Genomic DNA, 25,101 nt, shown 5'->3' with positions numbered 1-25,101 from the left:
AGGGCATGAAACGGGAAGAAAATGTAGACAGATCATCCGTGGCAGCCGGAAATGAGCCTAACCCGAAGTCCTGATGTGAAGCTTGTGCGGAGTAGGCGAAGCCGGGACTGGCATCGCAAAGGCCTGATATCCGTCACACGAAACATAAATATCCAGCTCCATCCCATGGAGAAGAGAGGTTTCAGAAGGCATCATCGCTAGTCATTGAATCCATAAGACCCAAACTGCGAATCAGCAACAAGCCTTCCTCAACAAAGCCGAATAACTTGAAAAACTTCACGACGAAGCCTACTCCTTAATCGAAGAAGCTTAGCCTATCGATCCAAATCAACGAACGCTTAAACCAATAGAGAGCCCTCATATCTGAAACTTGATAGGGAACATATCCGCAGAACAAGGTAAGAATCGAAGCAAAATTTTGCACTAAGGGGATTGCCAGACTAACCGAGCTAAGACACCATGTGCTTCTACAACCAAAAGAAGTTTGCTTGCGGCGACTGGTCCTGGGGTAGCTTCGCCGCCAAGTGCAACCATGAATATCGAATGGGCGAAACATGCGGGATGAAACTCGTTAACCATACCGAGTTTATTCAAGTCCAATGCAAGCTTTGCGAGAAAATTGCGACAAAGCATCGCAGACGAGACAATGAGCTCGCACGGATACGGCGCTGGCATGACGAGGGCGGCCTCATGAAGGCCTCCATTGAAAAGTCACAGTCCCTCGTGAAAGATTTGGAACAGGAGATCAAGCAGCTTGAATACGAACGACACACGAAACAGAGAACCTTGGGCAAGGGAGGAAAATAATTGGAGAAGAGGGTATCCTCAGATGGAAGAACTTAGACGGATGGCGACTTTTGCTTTCTCCGTTCTTGTTGCATAGTTTTTGATTGGCATTTCTTTTCTCATTCTCTTGCGTCTAGATTTTCGGGATAGCCATGTTCAAGATTTTGCATTTTCGACAGATCTTCCCCTGCAGGTTTCAATTTGGCTGGCTGGTGCAGGGAGGTAATTGGGTTGAGGTAGAAAAAAGGGAGATGCGATATTCAGTGTTTTTATGTCATTTCAAATCAAGAGAGATTCTCTGCCAATGGATTTTCCACCCTATGAACAGATACTCAATTGCCGCTTTGAAGGGAGGACACGAATTTTATGCGCTGGTCCAAGGTAAAACAGACAGGAATGAGACAGGGAGCTACGCCGCTCATTTCTGTTTCAAATTCCATCCAATGTTAGGCACTTGGGCGCCTCCGATTTGTCCGCCCCCAACGACGGTTTAGAACCTCATGGAGAAGACTCTCTTCACAAGCTTGTCTAATCCGTACCATCCATGGGTATTAAAGATTTCTCAAGATGCGGGTTTAAAACTGACGATCGAGGGATGCGGTCCGGGAAGATGCTGGAGGGTTGACGTTCGAAGGTGAGCATCGAGTGACAAGCAGTACGCCGCCGCAGCGAACGAAGCAGCATGCGTCGACCAGAGGCGCTTTTTTGACATAGTTAAGGTTAGCGCCAATAATCACGTGTTTATTGGGTTCGCCAAGAAACTCAAAGGGACACGAACAGGTGGAGGTGAACTGATAAGAAGGTATAAGGAATCCTTACTGCTGATGATGGATCTCGTAGTTCGATGCTAGCAGAAAGTCCTTATATGAATTCTCCCAAATAGGTGTCTAAATCTCTTCTGGCGAAACGCCCATGTGGCACGAAATGTTAAACCCAGCTTTGAGTGGTCCTTGATATACGGTGTGGTCGAAAAGTGAATGAGTGAAGCAGAAGTTCTTCTTTTCTAAAATCAATATCACACGAGAAAAAGATACCGGATCTACTGGGCTCACAAGAATAAACAAGCACAAATAGGAAAATGTCAAAATTTGAAGGGTGGCATGACCTTAAATACGTTATGTTGCATTCGGATTCATCGCGCTCGCCTTGTCTCTACTCAGCTAAGCCAGTTGATGAAGTACATATGCTACTGGCTCCTTTGCTGTGATCCATTCTGAAAGATGGACAGAAGTCCCACGGAGGAGTCCCACCAGGGCGTGCCACGTCACCGGCGCTTCCAGCCAAATTTTTAGCAGTCATTGGTGTACTCGCCAAGATGAAGGTGAGTTCTTCAAAACAGTGATATAAACGGACTCTACATTCCAGGTGCGGATAACCAATCAAGACATGGAAGAGCAAAACTGGCAGGATGCGCTGACTGGAGAGAGGCAAGGAGAATTAACCCGTCCGGAGGACAACTTCGTAGCAGAATCCATGTTACTATAGCGCCCTAGAGCATAAAGGTGGCTATTTCGTTCCAGCAACTACCCACTTTGCTGCTCTTCGTTTTTGGCCAGGCCGTGTTCCTTCAACAAAGCGTCGATCTCATCGCCCCCCCAGAGGTGATGGTAGATCGTGCCATCTTTCGTCCGACCAACAGTCGCCACTTCGACTGTAACGGTTGCACCATTAGTATAACCCAAAGCCCTTTATTGATTGCCTGGCATGCACTTACTCTTCTCGCTGCTGAGCTTTGTTGAATCCATGGTCTTACTCAGCACCTTAACGGCCATCCCACATGCCTCCTTCAAATCACAGTCGTCCTTGTAATCTTGTTTTAGTAAGCTTTGGGCGCTAGCATTATTCGCACCAACACTCGTCGCCTTCCATCCACCATAGTTTCCGCTGGGGTTGCTCTGGAAGAGCTGGAATTGGCCGAGGGAATCATATCCAGCGTAAATGAACGAAACACCAAATGGACGGAGTCCACCGTGTTGTGTATAACCCTGTTTGAGATCACATAATCTCCGGACCAATTGTTCGCAGGGGATTTCTTCGTTGTATGTCAAAAGGTATCTCTGGGCAGCCTGGCGGGCGTAATTGATCAGAATGTTCGCGTCGGCAGTCATTCCGGCAACGGCACATATCATGTTGCTGCATATAACTTCAGTAAATGTTACTAACCAAGAGATAGACAGTCCTACTCGTTCAATATATAAAGCTTCTCCGCTGATGTGTCCTGTTCCAAAAGCTTGCTGGTTACCTTGCGCTCCGCGGCGAGGACAATCCCGTCTTTCGCTAGAATTCCGAGGGCAGTGCCCGCATGGGAAATGGCTTCCAAAGCATATTCAACCTGGTAAAGGCGCCCTTCGGGAGAGAAAATCGTTGTCTATAGAGAGCGATCAGAAGCCGAGAGTCAGCAGTGTTGATGTCTAGGTGAGTGAAGGAAACCTACTCGTGAGTCGTATCTTCTCGCCATGTTCAAAGCAACTTTCTATTCAGTAAGTAATTGATCTAGTAAGATATCTCCTGGCGTTAAAATAGACAGAAGAAGCAACGAAATAATAACGTGAATAGAATGAGAAATGTTAGATGTGTAAAAGTCGTCAACAGACGTTGATGTTGCAGCTCTTCTGCGAAGCTCCAGGCAAACCAACCTAACGTGTTCGGTCCATTAAGAGCTTGGACCAATCATCGACGCGCACTTCAGGCCTAACTCTCAATTTCGAGGCGGATTCAACCCAAAGGACCGTTGGCATCCGAGAACTATTCTAGAGTACCTACTTATCATTAAGGTATACAATGTTGAAATCCACATATACTCCTTTGCCGCCTCTCCCTGCGGGGTGGACTGAACATAGAGCCCCTTCAGGTAGGCTTCCCGTTCCTACGCATATCGCAAAAAGCTGACAGAATAATAGGCCATCTATATTATTACAACGCCGAAACCAAGCAATCAACGTATAAAAGGCCTACTGCTCCAACCCTAGAAACCAAACCCACCGTTTTCTCCCCTGAACATCCTCCGTTGGGTCTCTCAGCTGCTGTTCCAGGTGCTTCCCCAGCCAACGTTCCTTTTGGCGGAGCATTCAGATTCGGAGCCTGTCGCAAGGATGATCCGGGCAGTGGTCGGCGTTACGAAAAGCGACAACCGCAAGACCGTCCAAAATCGAAACACCCAATACCTGGGTGTGCACCTTGGTTCCTCGTGAAAACCAAACTCGGTCGCAGATTCGTGCACAATCCCGGGACGAACGAGAGCTTTTGGAAATTTCCAGAACATGTTCTTAAAGGAGTTGTGGAATATGATCGAATAGAGAGGGAAAGGAATGAAAGACGAGAACGTGGGGAATTAAGTGAAGAAGAAGATACTAGGAGAAGAAAAGAACCACTGCCAGAAAAGGAACAAACAGGTTCAAGAGAGGCTGCAGCTGACGAACAAGAAGAAGAGTATAGCGACGAGTATGAAGAAGTTGAAGTCACTGATGAGGAGGATGAATTGCAGTCAAAGAGATTGAGGACGGAGGAAGGCACCGATCAGCCAATCGAATTCAATGAAGACGACATCGCTTATCAGCTGGCAGCAATGGGGGAAGATTACGGACTTGACCCCGGCGAGTACGGTGAACCTGGAGAAGAGGGTTGGGAAGAAGGGGCAGAAGGCCTACCGCTTACAGAAGAAGATGCGACTGCTCTATTCCGAGACCTTCTGGATGATTATCAAATAAACCCCTATACACCATGGGAGAAAATCATTGAGGAAGGCAGAATTATTGACGATACGCGATATACTATTCTCCCAAATATGAAATCAAGGCGTGAAGCATGGTCCAATTGGAGCCGGGATCGTATCCAGGAACACAAAGAGCGCAAGGAAAAGGAAGAAAAGAAGGACCCACGTATACGCTACCTGGCTCTACTCGAGGCGCATGCAACTCCAAAACTATTCTGGGCGGAATTCAAGCGCAAGTACAGAAAAGAACCCGAAATGAAGGACAATCGCATGTCAGATAAAGATCGCGAAAAGCTGTATAGGGATCACATCTCACGCTTAAAGCTACCGGAGAGCACCCGTAAATCCGACTTTTCAGCGTTCTTGAAATCAATACCACTAACACACCTAAACCGGTCGTCAACAATTGACGCGCTTGACTCTTCGATCTTAAGAGATATTCGTTATATTTCCCTACCATCCAAAGTCCGAAACCCTCTGATTGAGACTTATGTGTCAACTCTTCCAGATGCTCCAGAGGTGACAGACCTCTCAGTAGAGGAAAAAGAGGAGAAATTAAAGAAGCATCATGAACGCCAAAGGCGGGAGAAGGCGCTTGCGGACCGCAAAGCAATGGTTCAGGAAGAAAAACAGAAACATCAGAGAGCGCTTGTCCAAGGTAAAGATATGCTTCGACATGGCGATGAAGAGCTCCGGAAAGCTATGCTTGTTGGCAAAGAAGGTCTGACGAGCCATCTCGAGGAGATTGGGAAAGGAAATACCTCAATAAGTGGTGAAGATTAATGTTAACAGATCCATTTGGTCAAATCTAGCCCAAGTTCATTCCTGATATGCACGATACTTTTATGCTTAGCCTGTGAGTGCAGTATTATCACAGTCACGGCAGGAATCTTTCATCCTTGTATAAAATGTATGAATACCCTCTTTAAGTATTCTATCCATTTTATTACTTCAAGGGATGGGGCAATTTTGCACAGACCAAATTCTAAACTGATTATCTTCCAGGTGATAGGGCGGACCAGCAATAAACCCCCCCCCCGGCCCCAAACAAAAAACAAAAAAAAAAAAAAGAAAGCTACATCAGCGTGAAGGTTTTTGCCAGAATTACTATGCATATGTGCCCGTGATGTGTAGCATCACATAGTCCATGCACTCATGTCATAATATAAAATTCTGGTCCGAATGAACTTCGCAAACCCATAGCCATAACAGAAAAATGTCCAAACAACAGAGAAAACCAGTAAAATATTGTGAGCAGCTGTGTCTTCACTTTACACTTCTTTTCCTTTAACTTGGATTGCCAATAAGCAGTGCCCAACCTGTACTTCACCCATTACTGGCTCCACTTTAGACAAAGCCACCAGACCGAGATGGGACAGAAAGAGATGGATTTGGAGACACAGAGAGAATGTGATGCAATGTAATTAAATGAGGGCACACTAGATGCCTCCCGCAAACCTGCCTCTCTTGCTACGACTAAGAATCCTTGTAATAGCCCCCGAGAGGAAGACCGTAACGCGCAATGCCATAGGGAATATGGGATATCAAGGTATGTAGTAGCTGAAGGATTGATATTTGACTTATGGGAATTGGGCTGGTGACAATAGTCTCTTCGTGAGACACGGATTCTTTATACCCTAAGGTGAGGTCTGAAGCCATCCAGGATGAGGATCCCAGTTGCAAAGTGAAGGTGAATGTTGGACGCAGAATTGAGTTCGGGGATGTTGAATATCGAGCGAAGTTATGTATGGGCTCTACTCCATGATGAGCTACGCAATAATGAGAAATTAGGATCTTAGTGAGTGTTGTCCTTGCAGCTTAAGCGTGCCAGGGTTATCATCTCACCGTTTAATGAGTATGGTAACCGGTTGTTTTTCCTTGGGTATTGCTGGAGATTCGAAATCCATCCCATGGTCGAGGCAAGGGACGACAAAAGAGGATATACCAGAAGATAGTGAAGCGACGGAAGAGCTACGAAGTGTCAAGTTGAGAAGTAGGTAGTTGAGGGGTCGTTCAGTCAAGTTGGAATCATTGGAAAACTGAAGTTATTAGATACTTTTTAGGGAGATAAAGCAAATAAAGTGGTAGAATAATCAGAGCAGTTACTCTGAAGCAAAAGTCTAAGACAGATCCATCATGATCAAGGCATCGAAAGGGAGCATGTAGTAACTATATAATGCTATCATCAAACACACTATGCCACTGTGAGTGTCTCTCATACATTTCTTGGTATCCTGACTCATTTTCCTGCTAGCAGCACGTCCATAGTGGTTTTTGACAAAGCGATTAACGGAGAAGGGTATCATAATTTTAGTAAACTGGGCATTGGAAATTCAGATGTGCCATCTCGTCGCATTGGCATTATTTGAAGCGCCAGTTGTCCCATTCATCATCATCCTCATCATCGATGTCTTCATCCTCTTCGTACTCAAATACATTTCCGCTTCCAGGGGTTTCAATATTCCCTCGTACTGAATCGCCTTCAGAGTTCATCATGTCCTTCAGTAAACCTTGTTGTCGGCGTCTCAATATTTCTTCCCGTTTTTCCTTCAGTCGTTTAACACGTTCGTCCAGTTGCTCCATCTCATCAAATTCTTCTTCAAGCGATCGTGTAGCCTCTTCCTGTTCGCCCTGCAATTCAGCCTCGCGAGCCTTTGTCCGCGATTCACGCTGTGCCTCCTCGTGTTTGGCCAATTCAGCAGCTGAGACAGGTGCGGCGGATATTGTGGCACCGGAGTTCAAAACAGCTGCAGGAACTTGTGTCCTGGTAGGTGCAGCAACGAAACGCTCGAAAGCTGCCCATTCGTCTTCATCAATAGCTTGAGGTGCCTCCTGCTGTTTTGTTGAAGCTGTGGCTTGTGCTGGCAGTGGAAGGGGGTTTTCTGTCGCAGCGTTCGCCGTTGGCACTATCGCAATATCTGGGGACGGGCCTGTTTCTTCAGTAGGCGATGCTTTCTCTATCTCATTTTCTTCTCCTGCTGATTCCTCAGCCTGGTCAATCGGTTTGAGCTTTTTGCGTATTTCTGTGGGTGCGGACTCGAGCTTTCTCTTCTTTTTCTGCCTGTCGGTAGCAGACGCTCGTGATGCGAGCTCATTGCGCAATAGTGCACGTACGTCGGCCATGATGGAGGTAGTGGCTGGCAGATAGAAAGCAGTTTTTGTCTTTTATTTCATCCAAAACAGTCTTCCACAGCAGAAAGCTTCGCCGGCAGCTTCAACCACAACCAACAGCTCGCGCCTTGGCGGCCGACGTCGCAATCTGACTAAAATCCAAGCTATCGCTGACATAATCTACAAGCGAGTGGATTGATTTGATGACAATATGCCAAGCCGCTAATAACGCATTAGTGAGCTCACATGATATTCTAGCCGTTCTTGGTTGAAGGGAAGACCATCCTCTTATAAACAACTTCCATCCATCGCCAACTTCTTTCTCGACTTCATCTCCTTGCAAAATAATCGACTCGCGCATCTCCCGTCATACTTGCCGTTGTGACGCGATTGTTTTATCCACCTTGTGTTGATTGTTGGGGAGCATCCCCGGCTGTGCATAGCACGCGACGAAATAAGCTCCATTCTCCGCAATTTGGGCTAATTCGAAGAAAAAGAAGGATAAGCCAATTCTTTCCTTGAAACAAACAACATAGCTGGAGCGCGAAGGACGTAAAACTGGTCTAGCTAAGACAAGATTGCTGTTCCTTCACACTTTCAGACCTGCTTTTTGTGTATTTAGCAACCTTCGATGCCTGTAGACAGGAAACTTCGTTGGTTGCCAGAATCAACAGTTCCAGCAATTTCGATCTTTCAGCACACGTAGCTCATTGTTTAGTCCATTTGTTTAATTTTTGCCATGGCCGGTAAGCATATGTATCCCATCCGTATACAGCGTCACGACCCTATAAGGAGCTCCGCGCGTTGTTTTGATCCCCTCGCTGTGGTCAATGATTGCACCGGCTAACCATCCTACAGAAGAACCTCGACGTTCCGGCAGAGCCACGAAAGGCCAACATAAGAACCTTGATATGCCCGAGCCTCCTCCGAAACGAAAAGGGAAATCCCAGACGAAGGCCCCGAAACAAACTGCAGAACCAACACCGCCTGAAAATGAAGAAGACGAGATAATCCGTTGCATCTGTGGCGAATATGAGGAAGAAGAGGATGTGGAGCGTGACATGATCTGTTGCGACAAATGTTCTGCGTGGCAGCACAATGATTGCATGGGACTTGACTTTGCAAAGGGTGAAGAGCCGGCAGAGTACTACTGTGAGCAATGCAGGCCCGAGAATCATAAAGTCCTCCTAGAGAGAATGGCACGTGGTGAAAAGCCTTGGGAGGAAGTTGCCCAGAAGCGAGCCCAGGCTGCCGAAGAAAGAAAAGCAAGACGCAGGAAAGGTGGCAAACGTGGAAGAAAAAGCAGAGTCAGCGATGTGAAACCCGAAACAAGTGATACAACTCCGCGTGCATCAGCAGCCCCCACCCAGGAACCTATTCAAGCCGTTAATGAAATTCAGAATGGCCCTCCAACAAATACTGGGATCCAAGAGCAAACCACTAGCTCTCAGAAGAGAAAATATTCCGATCATGCAGATACTGGACAACACGAACCGGTAAGTCAAATCAATATCTTATCCAAAAGCTAATCGCTGACCGTGGACATGCCAGGAACCGAAACCCAAGCTCCAGAGACTCTCAGTCAGTGGTCTACCAACTGTCCATCCTCAGGAGATCAAGAAGTCTCCGGCGCAGAGTCGGAAGGCGAGTATGGCAGGAAGTCCCACCACTCACGGCGCAAAGACAAGCAAGTCTCCTACAGAGGCAACCGCCAGTGGTGCAACCACCTTGACCCAAGCTAGGAAAAATGTTGCAAATGCCTTAATCAAGCTCTTCGTTGAGCAAGCTGGAGTAGCACAGGAGCAAGGAAAGTTTTCGATTCCAGAAGGAAGGACCAAAGAGAGTGTAGGAGAGTACCTGGGGTTCGCAATTGAACAAGCAATGTATCAAAACCTCTGTGGAGGGTCAGGGGAACCCAATGATCCCTATAGACAGCAGATGCGGACCATACTGTTCAATGTAAGGAAGAATCCTTCATTACGTGATAGTCTGCTTGTAGGTCGTATTACTCCTGATGCCTTCTCCAAAATGAGCACGCAAGACATGGCCAGTGAGGAGCTACGACAGAGAGACGACGAAATCAAGCGCGAGGCGGAACGACAGCATATCATCATCCAAGAGACGGGTCCACGCATCAGACGGACCCACAAGGGCGAAGAATTTGTGGAATCTGATCCCCAGTTTGTCGGAACTGAGTCTGTCTTCTCGACTGCCCCTGCTCGACGTGATACCCTTGGGGAAGCAATGAGTCCTCGTGCAGCAAGCCCAGCCACGGGACGAACTGGATCTATGGACGCTGTCCAACAGAACCAGAAACCGCAACCTATTGACACACAAGTGATTCTCACTGGGAGACCTGGACGGTCTGCGTCGGATGACTTCAATATCCAAAATGTCTGGTCAAGCGTTCAGTCCCCGGGGGCTGTTCCTCATCATGACCCGCCGCAATTTGGGCCAACAGTGTTCCCACAGGAGCATCCGCCTCCATCCACGCATAAGGTTCAGGCTGATGCTGAAATTGATCAATTGCTGAAAGACGAAGAGCCGGAGTCGCCACCATATTCACCCAAAGACTTCCCTGGGCCCGACATCATCTGGCGTGGAAAAGTTTTGATGGATGGGGTTGCCAGTTTTTCCGCTGGAGCACGATTTGTTGGCGGTGCTGACCTTAGCGCAAGGATCCCATGGTCGCAATTAGTTCCTCCTTCGTTGACAATTGACGGCCGCATCGATATCCAACTTGCAACAAATTATGTGTGTGGACTTCGATACAGTCACACGGTGGATATCACAGTTGTGGCAATTCCACCCCCAGATGCTCCTGATGATGTCGTGAGCTTCAACAACTTATTCGATTACTTCGTTCGACGAAAACGGTATGGTGTTATGGGAAAACATCCTCTTCCCGCTGTGAAGGACACATATCTCGTTCCCGTTGAGGCAGGCTCAGGCAGAAAGCCAGAATTTATGGAGATCCTTGAGAACAATGCTATTGAAAACCCAACGCCCGAGCGGCTATTGCTTGTGGTATTCGTCCTCAAGACAAGTAACAATCACTCAAATGCCGTCACGCCGCAACATCCTCCAGCTACCGCGGCTAGTCCACTAACAGCTACCCCAACTGCACGATATTCTCAACATTCACTTTCCTACCAGGACACGGATCGACCTTCTGGATCACCTTCACAGTCTCAGGGACATTATAGTCCGCCGCCACCATATTCTCAACCTCAATCTCCGCTAGTACTCAATGGAAAAGCAGCTGCAGTCCACGTTCTAGGGGAGCAGCTTGCCTCATCACCTACCATTGAGGAGGTCTTAAGACATGCTCCAAATGCAGATGTCGCTCAATTCAACGTCATTGCAGAGATCTTATCTCGGCATCCGTCTGCTGCGAACAGCTATGAACAACTAATGAACGCACTAATGGAAAGGACAAATGGTGGAACATAACATAATCTTCAATACTTCTTGAACTACCTGTTTGTCCACCTGTCATTTTATTGTCTGGCGAACCCATATTTGTGCACTTAGGCGGATTCTTTGTTGGAACTGGGAATGCATTGTATTATCCGCTAAAAAGACAGCCAAAGGCGTTCACTCTCGTTGTGTACTTTTCTTCTGGCCTTTTGGTCTGTTACTTAAGTCTTGTGTCTCAATTTGAACAAAGAGGCTGTATCACATGTATTTGTATTATCTTGCTGAGCTTGTTGAAGTTCTGCCTTTTATTTGGTTGCAGAATCCTTCCTGCACTTTGTAACCCATAGCGAGGTATTGCTCGAACCTGCAACCCCGTACGTATACGTTTAATTAAAATGTTCGACGGATAATATCTTCAGCGGCCCCCCCAAAATCAAGCCAAGCGAAACACGGGTGTCCGTGGTCCTTGATAGAGTTATATTGCTCAGACAGCTCTTATCATGATTAGCAGAATGGGGTTTACTAGAAAACAGCAGTATCAAAGCCTAGCCATATTGAAATACGAAACGCGATTGCGTAGGATCTCTCTTCAATCTGATCTCAAGCAATTTTTCTTCGACCCCAAGTGAAAGCGACATTCTCTAGAGCCTTAACTTGCAAATTCAAAACAGATCTAGCCACAGACCTCCTGCCATAAACTTGAATAATCCCTCTTTTACATCAAAAATACTAGACTGTGAGTTGGTATTAAGTTAAACACCAGTAACGCCTGCGCTATGCGAGTCCCGTGGAAAGTAGAATGTCCACAAATTACCACCTGCTTCCATAACCCCCTCCTCTTCGTCTGCCATAACCACCACCTCCCCCGCCACTCCGGTAGGATCTTCCTCCATATCCTCCGCCTGGCCTGGGGCCCCAGCCGCCATCTTCGTAACCTGAATCACGACCGGACGGCCCATCCTCGTGTCGCGATGGCGGTGGACCCTTGAGCTCCTTTTGTAGCGTGGAATATGTTTCACGCATTTTGGCGTAGCCTAAATGCATTTTACCGAAGAAATGATCTGCAAGTCGGCGATCGTTGTCTAGACGACTAAGATAAGCACCGCATACGTCGCATACTTGAAGCTTTTGATGTCCAGAGGGACCGGAGGTATCGGAAAGGGCTTTCAATTCCCTTTCAGCGCTTTCCTTCTGGTGTTTTGATTGTCTGATCTTGTGAAATTCCGTGATTGCGAGCGATACACATCCGAGCTCGCCCAAAATGGCAGTTTCTTCGAGCCCGGTATTGATCGTTTTGCTTAGGTCTGAAATTTGTCGCAGCTAATAGTACAGGTGTCAACATTTGCACTCCAAGTCCGAGCAACAGATTTACAACAGAAAGATGAGAATATCGTACTAAGTTGTTTGTCTGCCGTATCTCATCCGGGGTTTTCTCCAACCGTCGTTGCGCTGAATCAATTCTCCGATTACACTCGTCGATGTACTTTTGCATGTCGCGCATGTAATCGTATTCAAACCCCCACTTCGACTTCTCATGCGACGACGCTGCCTCATACTCAGCCTTTAAACCTTCACTGTGTACCTTGGGACACGGTCCAAGGTCTTGTTTCGTATTTGTGAAAAGGTCATGGGGGCATGTGCCGACCAGATACGATCGGCAGACTTTTGGGTCTGTAATAGATAGTTGCGCGTTTCGAGCAGATGCACCAGTACCGATGAGCTGGTCCGCTATGTAGAAAAGAGAAGTTAGCGAAGGCCATCGCGTGGTCAAGCTTTGAGCTGCTGAAGGCAAACACACACCTCCCATGAGCTGCTCGAGAAGCTTGCGCTGCTCGGCGGCCATGCTGAATCGTATCCTCCAAGCAAATCTCGGTGAGAAATATCTAAGGGGGAGGCTAGTATTGTAAAATCAATTGCTGCGACACCCGGACGATGCCCTCTGAATCACGGTACTGGATGGACGGAATGCTGAATGTTCGACTTCGCCCTTCAAACGTTTCCCGAAATGGATTAGCGTTCTAAGCGGCTCTGGCGCTTAAATTTAGACGAACCGCGCGGAATTAGGTCCAGGCTAGCTGTATCCGGTTAGTAATTTCTACGCGCTGACCTCACTCCCTCTGTCAGCCGCAATAAGCTCTCGGTAAGGCGTCAACACAGTCTTTGATGGAACAATTGGGCCCTAGCCTGGGATAGCTGTTCTATCTCAGAGTTGGGCGATAATGTCGGGATGATTTTCCTTTCCTTTCATTTGGTTTGCGCTCTTGCCGCATGGCTAATAGCTGCTGTTGCTTTTGCTGCTTCGGACTATTCTGAACAGCTTGTCCTCCAGCCTCTTCCGCCCTCCTCTTTGCTCGCTTCTTTCAGCTTTCGAAGCAACGAATCCATTGCCGCATTTCAACAACAAAACTTTAGATATTTTCCTCGTTCTCTGGGACAGATTCTTCAGCACGCCAATACAAAGGAGCTACACCTCCGATTCTCGACAGGACGATGGGACGCCGAGAACTGGGGAGACCGCCCATCGCAGGGGTTTAAAGAAGGTGGCACGGGGGTTGAACTGTGGGCATGGATGGAGGCAGATACAAACGACGAGTACGTCCAATCTCTCTTGAGACGCGGATCATATATATCTGATGGATCTAAGGGCGTTCGCCAAATGGGTGACATTGACGCAGTCGCTTTCCGGTTTGTTCTGCGCTTCTTTGAACTTTATCGACTCAACACGAACGACTCGACCGTACCTTACCTTTCAACCGAGCGGCAATCATTCGTCTGTCCAGAACTTGCATCTTCTCCACGGTACTTTACCAGGGGAAGTCGTTTGTACAGAGAACCTGACACCTTTTCTAAAGCTGCTTCCGTGCAAGGGGAAGGCAGGCATTTCGAGCTTGCTTGACGGTCATAGGCTTTTTGACGCAGCATGGCAGAGCATGTCTATTGACTTTCGACCTGTTTGCCCCGGCACCGATGGACAATGCCACGTCGAGTTTCAGCAGTCTGTAGATATGGTGCTGGATATAGATAGATCGAAACGACCAAGAGGTATGTTAATCGGCCGAAATTATTCAAATCTGCAAAGCTAATTGCCGTTCCAGACAACCCTATTCCCCGGGCCGTTCCTGTTGACCAGCTGGTTTGCGATCAGTCTAAATTATACCACTCGAGAGATACTTGCTATCCAGCGGCATCTGCCGCCACAAAGGAATGGAGCTTGGCAGATGTGTTTGGCCGATCCATACCATCGCCCTGTCCCCTTTCGAAAGATGAGACGAATACAGTCTGTCTTAAGGTTCCAGCGGAACGAGAAGTCCTTACAACCGCTGGGGCTCTCGAACGGAAAAGCCCAGACGGCTTTTCCCGCTGCTATACACTTTTCACGAATCTTGGTTTGAATCTTGTTCTCCCAGCGCAGGAGTCGGTTCACCAAGTCCCACTAACACAGCCAGTTTTACATGCTGAAAGAACTACGATCGGCCATGGTCAAGAACGTGGCGGATTAAGATCCATTCTAACCAATCCATCTAACACAAAGGCGGTCGATTTTGTCTATTTTGAAAGCCTCCCTTGGTACATGAAACCATACCTCCATACTATGAAGACTACACTTACCCATAGGAACGGTTCATCAGAGGAGATGTCTCCTAAGCAAATTATCAAAGACATCTTCTACCGACCCGCAATCGACCGAAAGCGTGGAACCCAACTGGAATTAGTTTTATCCGTTCCCGCTGCATCCACAGTGACTTTAATATACGAGTTCGAGAAGGCAATTTTACGTTATACCGAATATCCTCCCGACGCTAATAGGGGATTTAATGTGGCTCCAGCAGTGATTAGGATCCTCGATAGTAACAACACCGGCGATACACTTACACCTTCGTTTATCTATCTTCGTACCACTAGCCTTCTTCTCCCTCTGCCCACTCCAGACTTCAGTATGCCGTACAATGTCATTATTCTAACGAGCACAGTAATAGCTCTCGCGTTTGGGAATATCTTTAACTTATTGGTTCGCCGTTTGGTGGGTGCGGAGGAGGCGCCCCCGTCCGGGGTAAAGGCAGTTATTCGAAGCAAGATAGTTGCGCTCAAGGACAAAATCCGTGGCAAAGAGACCAAAGTGGAATAAGTACTGTCACGAGCTCTGCGCAATATACTCGGACGCGACTCTTTAACGCAACACTCTGCGCTTTTAATTCCGGCTATCTGTACATATAAAATCTTTTTGAACTGTTTTTATACCCTTTTTCGAGAAAACATAGCTTCAGATCTTCCTCAAGATAGGCTTGTTGTCCCAAAAAAGATTAATATTTGTTTGAAGAGGCTCCAATCGTTATGAGCCTGGGCACCATTTGAAAATCTAAAAAAATAAAAAATAAAAAATAAAAAATCACCGCCCAATTCCAATGCAAAATACCCAAAAGTACGCAGGAAATAAAAGGGTGAATCCTCCAAGGAAAAAGAAAAAGGCAATAACCTCCAATGGTGACAAATGGAAATTTACACGAATCCGTTTAAAGGCATGTAGATAATTTAAAAAAAAAAAAAAAAAAAAAAAAAGAAAAAAAAAAGAAAAAAAAGTCGGTGGTGTATCACAAGGGGCCACAATGAAACAAATAAACAAAAGAAATTTCGGTAAAATGGTGAGGCGCTCAGGTAGACTGAGAAGCCTTATTCTCGGCTTCTGCTTCTGCTTTGTGGAGTTCGTCGACATGATCAGCCCACGACCCCTGAATTGGTGTTGGAGAAATCGAAGCATCGGCGCTCACGGCAGCGGACGGCTGCTCCGTATTCAGAGTCATGGCCCGAGCCTCATCCTTATTACTGCCGGGCAAAGCAGGGAATTCACTGTCAGCTCCGAGGGCGGGAGGCGACTGGACGCTTGTGTCCTGAGCAGTTGCATTCGGTGGAACATCAGCGTTGTTGGGACTCCTCGGGCATCCACGGCCTCGACCACGCCCGGATGCACGTCCCCGTCCGCCACGGGCGCCTCGGCCTCCTCGTCCACGGTATCCATTGTCACCAAATTTCTCGGTCTCGCCATCTTGAAAAGTCGTAAAATTCTCTCCTCTGTGGCCCTCACCTACAACACCGCCGTGCATGCCACGGCGATAAGCACCTCTGCCCCTTCCACGGTCTCCAAACGTATCTTGCGATTTCTCTGCATCCCATTCTCGGCCAGTTTGCGCCCGGAGTTTTCTTTGCCTATTTTGTTCACGCTCATTTGTCATGACACGATGATTCTGGCGCTCTTGGGCGCGTCTCTCTGCCGCAATTCGCTCGCGTTTCTGAAACGAAGCCTCGTCTGCTTCTGCGCGAGCATGGGCGGCGGCGCGTTTGGCTGCCGCAATCTTGACGGCTGCCATCCGCTCCGATAGTTCTCCTTCAGTAAGTCTAGGCTAATTACCAAAACGTGCGCGTTAGTGTCACAAGTTCACTTCTCAGGGAGATGAGATGGTAGAAGAACGGGACCACAGACTTTCTTGATACCACCAGTACCACTCCTGTCCCCGCGTACAGCAGGCACCTTTGGCTTAACAACTTCCTTCTGCTTCGGGCCACCGCCATCCGCACCAGTAGGTTCGGTTGCTCCCGCGGGCGCTTGTTCCTTATCAGACTGATTACTCGTTGACTCATGATTTACCGTGCTCTCGGTCTCATCTTGCTGCCGATTTACGGTCGCAGTCGACTTTGCACCTCTGACATATAGGCCCCCGCGTGGTCCTCGACCTCCACCATTCCCACGTCTTCGATTATATTGTCCGCCGCTTCGATCGACAGGTGTAGGCTCCCGCGGGGCCTGAGGGGAGACGGCATCTGGTTGCGCGGCATCGTATGGTTGAACATCGTCAGTGTACTCTACCTCGACTTGCGAGGGTGCGACAGGGATAATCTCGTCGTCGAAAAGGTCGTCGACGCCGCGCGTCTGGGCGAATTCGTCCATAGCTTAAGCGCGAGTTGATCACCGCGTAGTTTAGTTTCAATGGAATAGGACCTTCAGAGGTGAAAACTAGTTCATATAAAGTGAGCGGACCTATAACTGAACGGTAAGCCACTCCGCAACTTACAGCTTCTTTAAAAAAAGACGCGTTCCCATTAGAGAAGAGCGAGTGGTTAAGCAGATAAACTGAAAGTGAATAAAAATCAGTTTTAAAAAAGGAAATACAAGATGCTCCGCCACTGGGCAACAAAAGTCAAGTGACGAAATTCGTTTTCTCAGGTGCTGAGCATTGGAATATCCCGGACCAATTCTCCCGTGGACTTCATAGGGATGCAGAGATCACCAACACATACGACGAAAAGCCGTTTCTGCCGACCTTCACCGGTTTGAAGCTTAGTAACTGACTCGGCGCTAGCGCTATCAAGGTTAGTCATGTGATGTCTTTATTTTCACCTCAACTGTCCGTACGGAGCACTCCATACAAATCAGGGGGAATGCTTCTCCATTTATTGAGAACCGGGGCCAAGCAATGACACGAAAACATTTAGACCATTCAGCTCAAGATGACTGAGGACAATTTTTTTTGTGGCAGTCGAATAGCAAATTGGCGCCGAACTGATTGTCCGCAGCATACATGCAATATAACAAAATTACATACATCTTCAAAAATGAGAGACCGAGCGCATCAAATTGAGTGGGTAATACAGTCCAGAGATATATTGCACAAGGAAACGCCAAATTCCCTTCCTGCAGCGTTTCATCCATGTAGGTTATTTATAAATCTTGCATAAGAAGCCAAACTAGCCCATTTTTCGTTCCTCTGACTTTTGCGTCCACCAGCCTAGATGTAAGAGCTAAACATTGTCTAATTACGCAGCAACAAGTATGGCAAAGGGGCACACGTTATATGCATGGGGACATCATAGAATCGGAAGCGGTAACTGCGAACATTGCGTCTTTAGGCCGGTGTGAATGGGTCGATGTAAATTCTGATTCAAGGTGGAGGATACATAACTATTCATTTTGTCTGAGAGCCGCAATTAGGAGAGATGGAATGCACCTTGTCCCTCGTGCATCGCGACATCAAGCTGTTTCCGAAGTACTTCGGCACTCGAGTAGTCAGGTAGTTTCAAATAGTTGACACAAGTCATCACACTAGGAAGATAATCATCAGAAGTGTACGGTGGGTCACTCGGTCGGCAAACGACGGTGAACATGGGAGTGAGACTCTTAAAGCCTTTATTGATACGTCAGTCAGCGATAGGTTCTCTAAAAATGTGGAAACAGCTCACATAGAGTAAGGGTGAACCGACCTCCAATAGGAAGCTTTGGACTTCCAGTCACAAACTGTAGGAAATCGCGGCGCTGCTGAAGAGTGAAATTGCTCATAGTCTCAAGCAAGTTCCGCACGCTACGACTATCCATATTAAACCCATGATCCGCTTTAATCGAGTCCATCAAAGCTAGTACGAAAAAGGAAGAAAAATTAGTTATTCGGAAAGATGAAGCCAACCAGCAATAGAAAAGTAACATAGAAAAGTAACAACATACTTTCGATAGACCAATCTTCTTCGACATGACCAAAAAGCATTACCAGCTCGTTTGGCGTGAACGATTTCAGGGCGGAATAAGCAAAGACCTGTGAGAACCCTGACCGGAAAGCATCGATTTGTGGTCGTACACCAGTCCCAAGCGTGACATCAATAACCTTTTCAACATAGACGTGCACGTTCTCTATAGTAACAGGGGTGTTTGCTCCATCAGGCAATAAGTGGATATTCGGATAGCCGGGTAAGGTGAAGTCCAATCCCAAATCTCCGATACGTGCTCCATCCACCTCGCACGTCTTGAGCGCATATTCTTTTTCTTCCGAAGTGTGGGACAAGCTACTTTCAATGGCACCTTTGGCATCAGCAAAATGTTTAACCATCAAGAGTGATTTAGCTAGATCAGGGTCCACCGCTTTAATCGCACCGACTGAAGGCTTAAAGGTTGAGAAATTGTTCCCAATCTGGAAGAAAGTGGGATTAAATGCAATGTCGATGATTCTTGAATCGAGCATAGACCGAGCCACAAATTTCCCAAGGCCTTTGAAATAATTCAAGATCTTCTTTCCGGAGTCCTGGGCCAACTGTTCTGGACCAAGAGGTGCTGGGAAAAGACCGAGCTTGCTATAAACGTATTCGCCATCGGCAGAGTCCTGCTCTCTCCAAAGCTTGAGCTTCTTCTTGCAAAATTCCTTAGACACTGTAGAATAGAATTCCAGCGTGGGCCCGAGACCTGTCCCAACCTCTTCGAAATATTCAACCTCAAGAACGCTCGGAGACGAGCCGTAGAGCTCCATGACCTTCATAGCGGAATCCAAAATCCTGGTTCTCGAGATGCGTACCTTTTGTCGCTGAAGTCTAGTAAACGGACGGTCATCACGACGTTGGTCACGGCGATTATCGTCTCCGGGTTGAGAACCCTGCCACCTCATCATGGAGCGCGCATAGCCAAAGGATGTCGACTGTAAGAACAGGTGGCGTGTCTCAAATGGAAAGAGAAATGGGAAATGACGTGCGAGATCCTCACTCCAGTTTGGCAAGCAGCTACTTGCGACAATCAGTGGTTCCTCCAGTTGGCGATTAAGCTTCGCGGTGAGCTTGGTGTTAATGAACTGCGACAGTGGTTCTACGACAACCTTAATCGGTTCATTAGTTTCGGTCAAAATGTAGTCTAACTGAGAGTTCAGCCGGTGTAGAACGCGAAGCAACTTTAGAATAGAAGCTGTGGTCGCAGCTCCAGTAAGAGACTCTGGTAATTCTTCTGTATCTGGGTCGCTGAGTGAGGTTGATTTTGTCGGCGTTAATTTTGACGGCTCGGCAGGAGGTGGTCCTTGCACACGCTTGAAACGAATTGTGTGGATGGCGGACCACACATTCCCAGTGAAAGTATCTGGAATGGGATTCCGATTGTGATGAATGGCACGATATACTGTTGTATCGTGGGTGATCGGTTTCCCGTCGATACTAAATTCAATATGCCAATCTTGAGGAACTGATGCCATGGCTGCCGCATACGATGAAAATGGACGGCCGGCCAAGGCAAGCGAACTTCGAAGTGACTGTGCTGCAGAGGCGGATGTGGATGCAGAGCTTCCAGCAGGCGTCAGCTGCGAGGGCGTTGCGACCTTTGTGCCGTCATCTCGTCGCGCGGTTACCTTACCACTAGAACCAACCTCCATGTTCACCGCTGTGGGATCTGGGGCACCGTTCTCAGAAAGGTCATCTTCCAAGTCATCAACTATTGCGTCCAGAGGCCCTTCATCTTCATCATCTTCCTCGTCATCATCATCGTCATCGCTGAGCTGTCGTTCATCCGCACATTCTAGAGGTTCGTCTGATTCATCGCTTTCATCCTCTGGCGGAGGTGGAGGTTGGCGTCTTGTCGATCGCCTTGATCGACGAGATCGATCTCGAGGACTACCAGGTGTCGCCGGTTGGGATGACATGCCGGCAGCGGTCTTTGATTTTTCATTTACCTTCCCAGCACGTGGGGTTTCACTTGATGTTGAGGATGCAGGCTGTTGGGACGATGAGGGCTTATCTTTTCCGCCGGCATTGGATTCTGCCCTCTCTCCTAATAGTTCTTTCGATTGAGAATTACCATGTTGCGGTAAGAGATGATCACGATGTCGAGACGCTCGGGAACGTTCAGATATGGCTATCCTTGGACGTAGATACTCATCCAGAGCTTTAAAGTTGGCAATTGCATGGATTGAGACCATGACATTTTTGTAAGCCTTAGGGATATCCGATTCGTCCTCTGCACTTAGCCGAAGACGAAGTTGCTTCGATAACATTGACGTCATATTTCGACTCTCATAAGAGTTATGATGTACCGTGATTACTTCGAAATGCTCGGTCCGGCTAAGTAGATCTTGCAACTTATGAATGAGAACACCAAATGGGGTCCTAGACCCGGTATCACTGCTCAGGCTCGAAACATTTTGAGCCATAAAAGCACGAACAAAGTCGGTCTTGGCGGTATTTCCAGGGGCTATGGCACAGAATAGTTAGCGAGGAAGGCGTGTCAAAGAGTAGTCTCAGTTATTAACTCACTGTGAAAATCGCCAATGACATCGAGTAAAACTTGGATAACGCCAGACTGGAGCAATTCCGCACTTGTAATACTCTCAACCGCATCTTGGGTAAAGTACGATGAGAGTTTCTGGAAGAGTGAATACCCGTCTTCAGGTTTGGTTTGCTTGTAACAAAGAGCGATACCTGATACGAGGCTTTTCAGATGGAGAAGAGCGTCCAACGCCTTATCATGCATCCCAGCTGCTTTGGTATGCTCATACAGCCGAAGGAAATCCTTAGCATAATCCACCACCAGTTTTTCGTTATGAAAACGCCGAGGGCGAAGTCGGCCGGCATCCGAGGACGAAGAGCCCTCCGATTCCGAGATATCTTCCTGGTCTTGATCATGATCGTGTTCTTCATCGTAATCATCATTATAGTCCTCATCGTCGTTGCTCTCGTCCTCTTCGTGGGAATCGTCACGAGCGTTGTCATCGGATTTATCTTCCTCAACGTCGGAGCTGTCTTGGTTATCGACTGCAAGATTCGTTTTGTCATCTTTAGTCTCAATGTCATAAGACGGTACAAATTTCTCAGATAATCTGGTAATCTCTGAAATGACACCCTCGCGATGGAATTGATATTGGTAGATATCCTTTAGGCGTTTAAATAATAGCTCTGAGCACCGGAGAGCCAACGCAACAAGGGAAACGTGGTCGTCCTGCGAGAGGATTGCAGCGAGAAATGAAGCATATGGTACATTGCGTAACGCGTCTTCGATAATCTGGACATCCAGATGTTGCAACATTTTTAACTGTGCAAGAAGTACCTTTTGCCTAACAGCAAGGTTGACTGTGCTAGAATACGTATCTGTCAATGTGGGTAAAAGAATCGTGGAAAATCTTTTCATTTCCGCCTTGCATGGTTTCAGCAATTCCACTCGCTTTCCAGTCGATTGTCCTGCTTTGTGCGAACTTGAATACGAAAGGACATCATCACCAAGCGCAGCGCGAAGCCGATCGTTAGTTAGCAATTCCTCACCAGGAACGCCCGGCAACATTTCACATATGACATTGAGAGTTTCATAAACCTGTTCCCGTGGACGATGAATTAGGGCTTGCATGACGTGAACGCTGTCTATTTTGACAGTGCCATCGCTCGCGCCAGAGGGGGGCGACACTCCAGTCAAGATTTGATAAAGCGTATCGACGACATCCATCTTGAGCAGTTCCATTGACAATCGAGGGCTCGATCTGCAAACAATTCCGAGAACACGCAGAAACTGAGTATGAATATGTGATCCAATCAAGTTAGTAGTCCCTGGCAAAAGCAGGCGGAGAATCGCCCTGAGCATCTCCGGCTCGATAAGTTCCTCCAGTTTATCCGGTTTGTACTTGAAACTTTCTACCACGCGACAAACGCAAAGGCAACCTTGCTCCACGACCTTCTGATCGCTACTAGAGAGAACATGCAGTAATGTGGGCATTACGTCTCTGACCACATGAAATGAGTCCGTGGGGAGATTACGACAACAGTTGGCAGCTGTTGTTACAGCTGTACGTTGTGTACTGGTGGGGAAGAAGTCAAGGTAAGTCAAACACGCGGTTAATCCGCCTTCACGTACGATAGAAGCTGGAAAGTCAACAGAGATTTTCGCCAGCGTCTGCATCAGTCAGTGATTGAACATTCGAAGGTAGCCTGATCTGTCACACTCCACAATAGTATGCAGTTAACGTTAAGTAAAGGGACTGAACCTACACTGAGTGCTTGTTCTGCGAGATCAATAAATTGGATGTCTAACAGTTTTCGGCAAAGAACCGGAACTGCTCCTCCATAGACAACATTTGCAACAGAGCCTCGAATGGCCTCCATTAAATTTGCCAGGCAGCGACACGCAAGGAGCATAATCTCCGGGTTTTCTTCGCCAGTCTCACTTGGCTCCATGAGAGTAACGAGCTCCTTCACATAAGAATCGGCCGCAAACTGTCCAGAAAGAGTATCTTCATTGGAGACAAGTAACAGGTCGGATAGTTCTTGCAAAGCGATAAGTTGGATAGATGGATCATCTTTCATTCTCAAATTCACAAGGATATCCCGTAATCTTGTCGAAATACCAGACATCATCCCACTCAGCGCTCGCAATGTGCTCTGCAGCTCCAGAGGGCTTCGAGAGCCAAATAAGTGACTGCGAAACGGGTCCCCGCTGTCCTCATTATTTAGATCCGACTCATTTCGTGGGTGTTCTTCGCTATTTGGAGATGACACATCTGTTCCACTTCTTCCTGCACCTTCATCCTGAATGTCATCTGCGTCTTTCATGGTAGTGTCGGAGTCACGTTTGGATTGTCGTCTCTTGTGGTGGCGAGCAGCGGATAATTGACGCGAATTATTGTCTATAAACAAGGTCTGCTATTAGCCATAGAGGTAGGCAAAATCGGGTGAAAGAATCGAATACGGTCCCACGGTACCTTGAGACGGCTTTCTGTGCCTAGATGATTTCGGTTTGGAGGTGGATTGGGTTCCTTTGGATATGTCATCTGGTTCGCGGGAAGACGATCTACCAGACAGGTTAGAAATCAGAATCGACTGCCGGGACGACCCGGGATGAAACGCGTCTGCGTTGTAGAACATTGGCCCACGCCAGCAGAGAATGTGCCATCTACCGCCAGTTCATAATGTGCATATTCGTACAGGCAAAAAAAGAATAAAATCCTCGGAACACATACCCTGCTTGTGACATCGCTGCCTGTCGGTGGGATTGACGTGGTGCTGATGACCGGGGGGGTTGTTGATTGGTATTTGTAGTCGGTGCAGCTGTCTTCAGCCTCTTTGCTCTCCTGGGTGGCGACCTAGTCGAAGGGGTTTGCTCTTGTTCAGGTGCAGGTGACTCTTTCTCACGGCGATTTGAAGCTTTCCGCTTCCGAGATTGGGATGAGGTGGACGGGTTGGAGGCTGGGTTCGAGCCAGGACGTGCGCCAGGCGTGGATGGGTTTTCTGCAGCGAGCCTTGCAGCGGAACGCGTTATTCTGCGGGACATGAGAACTTTGGTTATTCCTGAGGAATCACTTGGTTTGCGTGGGGGGGGGGGGGAATCGAAAGGTAGTTGAGAAAAGGTGGGAATCGGGAAAATGGTCCTGAAGTTGTCTAAAGAAGGGGAGTCGAGCAACTGCAAGACATAGAACCCCGTCGAGAAGAAACAAAGGTGAAGAAATATCCCATGTGAGAAGGACTGATAAATAAGAAATAGAGCTACAGCAAACGAGAACAGAGCCGGGAATTACCTCAGAGAGGGTGGAGATGTGGAGGAGAGGGAAGTTGCCTGAGAAGTCGGGTTCTGAGCAGATGGGGCTGTAGCAATGGAATTCTCCGAGGGCCGTCCAGATTGATCAAGGGCAGCTGAGGCAGTTCGCTTGGCCATATGTATGTGTTGCACAGTGCCCGCCGTCAACCTGCCATCCGCAGGGAGGAGGAAGGAAGACGCACTGAAGCAACGATGGCAGGTTGGCTATTTGTCCACGTCACAGGCTGGAACAACACTTTGGAGTGAGGGACAGGTACGGTAGAGGACAGATGAGGAGGTTAGGCCTGGACCAGCATTCAAGAAAAGGAGTGTGTTGAAGTGGGTGAAGATGGGAGAAAGATGTTCAGAGAATGGGCGGGCGATGGAGGATGATTGATGAGATATTCGTGAGTTCACATCGGCGGCATGACGAGCGAAGGCGGTGCGCTAGTCTTCCCACGCCAAGCCCGGCTGGAGTTTAATCAAGCAGGCCAGGCGCTTGCGGAGCAGTACCGGGTACCTTGGGCCTTGCCGAGAAGTTGCGCTTATTTTCAACACATTTCCGGTACCGAGTACTCCGTCCATAGCTGGACCCAATGGCCTCTTCTTCCTTGCCAGCCTCTGGGCACCGCTCAACCACCGGTGACACCGGAGCGCTTCGAGCACTCTGAGCTTCTATCCCTGTTGTCTTTCTGCCTAGGTCGCTCCATTGCTGGGCAACCAATGCCTAAGCGCCTGGGGAGCTGCCTTTGCGAAATCGAAATCAAAATTTGAGCCCCTTCTTTAGAAT

General features: G+C 47.8%; 9 protein-coding genes across 9 annotated transcripts; 4 read left to right on the top strand and 5 right to left on the bottom strand.

Moving 5' to 3' along the window:
* Window positions 1–459: 459 nt before the first annotated feature.
* D8B26_001842 (uncharacterized protein) lies at window positions 460–1,266 on the top strand (the record flags this gene model as incomplete). The annotated part of the gene is made up of 1 exon (XM_003065809.2): window positions 460–1,266. The coding sequence occupies one exon, from the start codon at window positions 460–462 to the stop codon at window positions 805–807; it is 348 nt and encodes a 115-aa protein (XP_003065855.1). The 3' UTR covers window positions 808–1,266.
* Window positions 1,267–1,879: 613 nt separating this feature from the next.
* D8B26_001841 (uncharacterized protein) lies at window positions 1,880–3,299 on the bottom strand. The gene is made up of 4 exons (XM_003065808.2): window positions 3,221–3,299; window positions 2,970–3,154; window positions 2,501–2,919; window positions 1,880–2,437 (listed from the first exon to the last, which is right to left on the bottom strand). The coding sequence occupies exons 1-4, from the start codon at window positions 3,242–3,244 to the stop codon at window positions 2,310–2,312; spliced, it is 756 nt and encodes a 251-aa protein (XP_003065854.1). The 5' UTR covers window positions 3,245–3,299; the 3' UTR covers window positions 1,880–2,309.
* Window positions 3,300–3,567: 268 nt separating this feature from the next.
* D8B26_001840 (uncharacterized protein) lies at window positions 3,568–5,649 on the top strand (the record flags this gene model as incomplete). Its single annotated transcript, XM_003065807.2, has 3 exons — window positions 3,568–3,637; window positions 3,687–5,408; window positions 5,504–5,649. 2 exons carry the CDS (start codon window positions 3,568–3,570, stop codon window positions 5,279–5,281), a joined length of 1,665 nt encoding a protein of 554 aa, XP_003065853.2. The 3' UTR covers window positions 5,282–5,408; window positions 5,504–5,649.
* A 998-nt stretch (window positions 5,650–6,647) lies between these two features.
* D8B26_001839 (uncharacterized protein) lies at window positions 6,648–7,673 on the bottom strand. The gene has a single exon (XM_003065806.2). It carries the CDS (start codon window positions 7,619–7,621, stop codon window positions 6,860–6,862), a length of 762 nt encoding a protein of 253 aa, XP_003065852.1. The 5' UTR covers window positions 7,622–7,673; the 3' UTR covers window positions 6,648–6,859.
* A 675-nt stretch (window positions 7,674–8,348) lies between these two features.
* Window positions 8,349–11,062, top strand: D8B26_001838 (uncharacterized protein; the record flags this gene model as incomplete). Its single annotated transcript, XM_003065805.2, has 3 exons — window positions 8,349–8,355; window positions 8,468–9,105; window positions 9,161–11,062. The coding sequence occupies 3 exons, from the start codon at window positions 8,349–8,351 to the stop codon at window positions 11,060–11,062; spliced, it is 2,547 nt and encodes an 848-aa protein (XP_003065851.2).
* Window positions 11,063–11,572: 510 nt separating this feature from the next.
* LUC7 (splicing factor) lies at window positions 11,573–12,979 on the bottom strand. The gene is made up of 3 exons (XM_003065804.2): window positions 12,830–12,979; window positions 12,426–12,757; window positions 11,573–12,349 (listed from the first exon to the last, which is right to left on the bottom strand). Exons 1-3 carry the CDS (start codon window positions 12,870–12,872, stop codon window positions 11,840–11,842), a joined length of 885 nt encoding a protein of 294 aa, XP_003065850.1. The 5' UTR covers window positions 12,873–12,979; the 3' UTR covers window positions 11,573–11,839.
* A 215-nt stretch (window positions 12,980–13,194) lies between these two features.
* GPI16 (Subunit of the glycosylphosphatidylinositol transamidase complex-like protein) lies at window positions 13,195–15,235 on the top strand. Its single transcript, XM_003065803.2, has 3 exons — window positions 13,195–13,621; window positions 13,674–14,071; window positions 14,125–15,235. Exons 1-3 carry the CDS (start codon window positions 13,257–13,259, stop codon window positions 15,153–15,155), a joined length of 1,794 nt encoding a protein of 597 aa, XP_003065849.1. The 5' UTR covers window positions 13,195–13,256; the 3' UTR covers window positions 15,156–15,235.
* Window positions 15,236–15,678: 443 nt separating this feature from the next.
* On the bottom strand, window positions 15,679–16,970 carry D8B26_001835 (uncharacterized protein; the record flags this gene model as incomplete). Its single annotated transcript, XM_003065802.1, has 2 exons — window positions 15,679–16,425; window positions 16,506–16,970. The coding sequence occupies 2 exons, from the start codon at window positions 16,968–16,970 to the stop codon at window positions 15,679–15,681; spliced, it is 1,212 nt and encodes a 403-aa protein (XP_003065848.1).
* Window positions 16,971–17,553: 583 nt separating this feature from the next.
* Window positions 17,554–24,693, bottom strand: UFD4 (Ubiquitin fusion degradation protein 4). Its single transcript, XM_003065801.2, has 8 exons — window positions 24,313–24,693; window positions 23,758–24,057; window positions 23,500–23,588; window positions 22,790–23,424; window positions 21,071–22,694; window positions 18,519–21,008; window positions 18,281–18,430; window positions 17,554–18,204 (listed from the first exon to the last, which is right to left on the bottom strand). The coding sequence occupies exons 1-8, from the start codon at window positions 24,447–24,449 to the stop codon at window positions 18,008–18,010; spliced, it is 5,622 nt and encodes a 1,873-aa protein (XP_003065847.2). The 5' UTR covers window positions 24,450–24,693; the 3' UTR covers window positions 17,554–18,007.
* Window positions 24,694–25,101: the final 408 nt, after the last annotated feature.

This window comes from Coccidioides posadasii, chromosome 1 (genome assembly GCF_018416015.2).
Source record: "Coccidioides posadasii str. Silveira chromosome 1, complete sequence".
In the NCBI taxonomy this organism is placed as follows: Eukaryota; Fungi; Ascomycota; class Eurotiomycetes; order Onygenales; family Onygenaceae; genus Coccidioides; species Coccidioides posadasii.
Note: the sequence above shows the minus strand (reverse complement) of the source record. Positions and strands in the feature narration are given on the sequence as shown.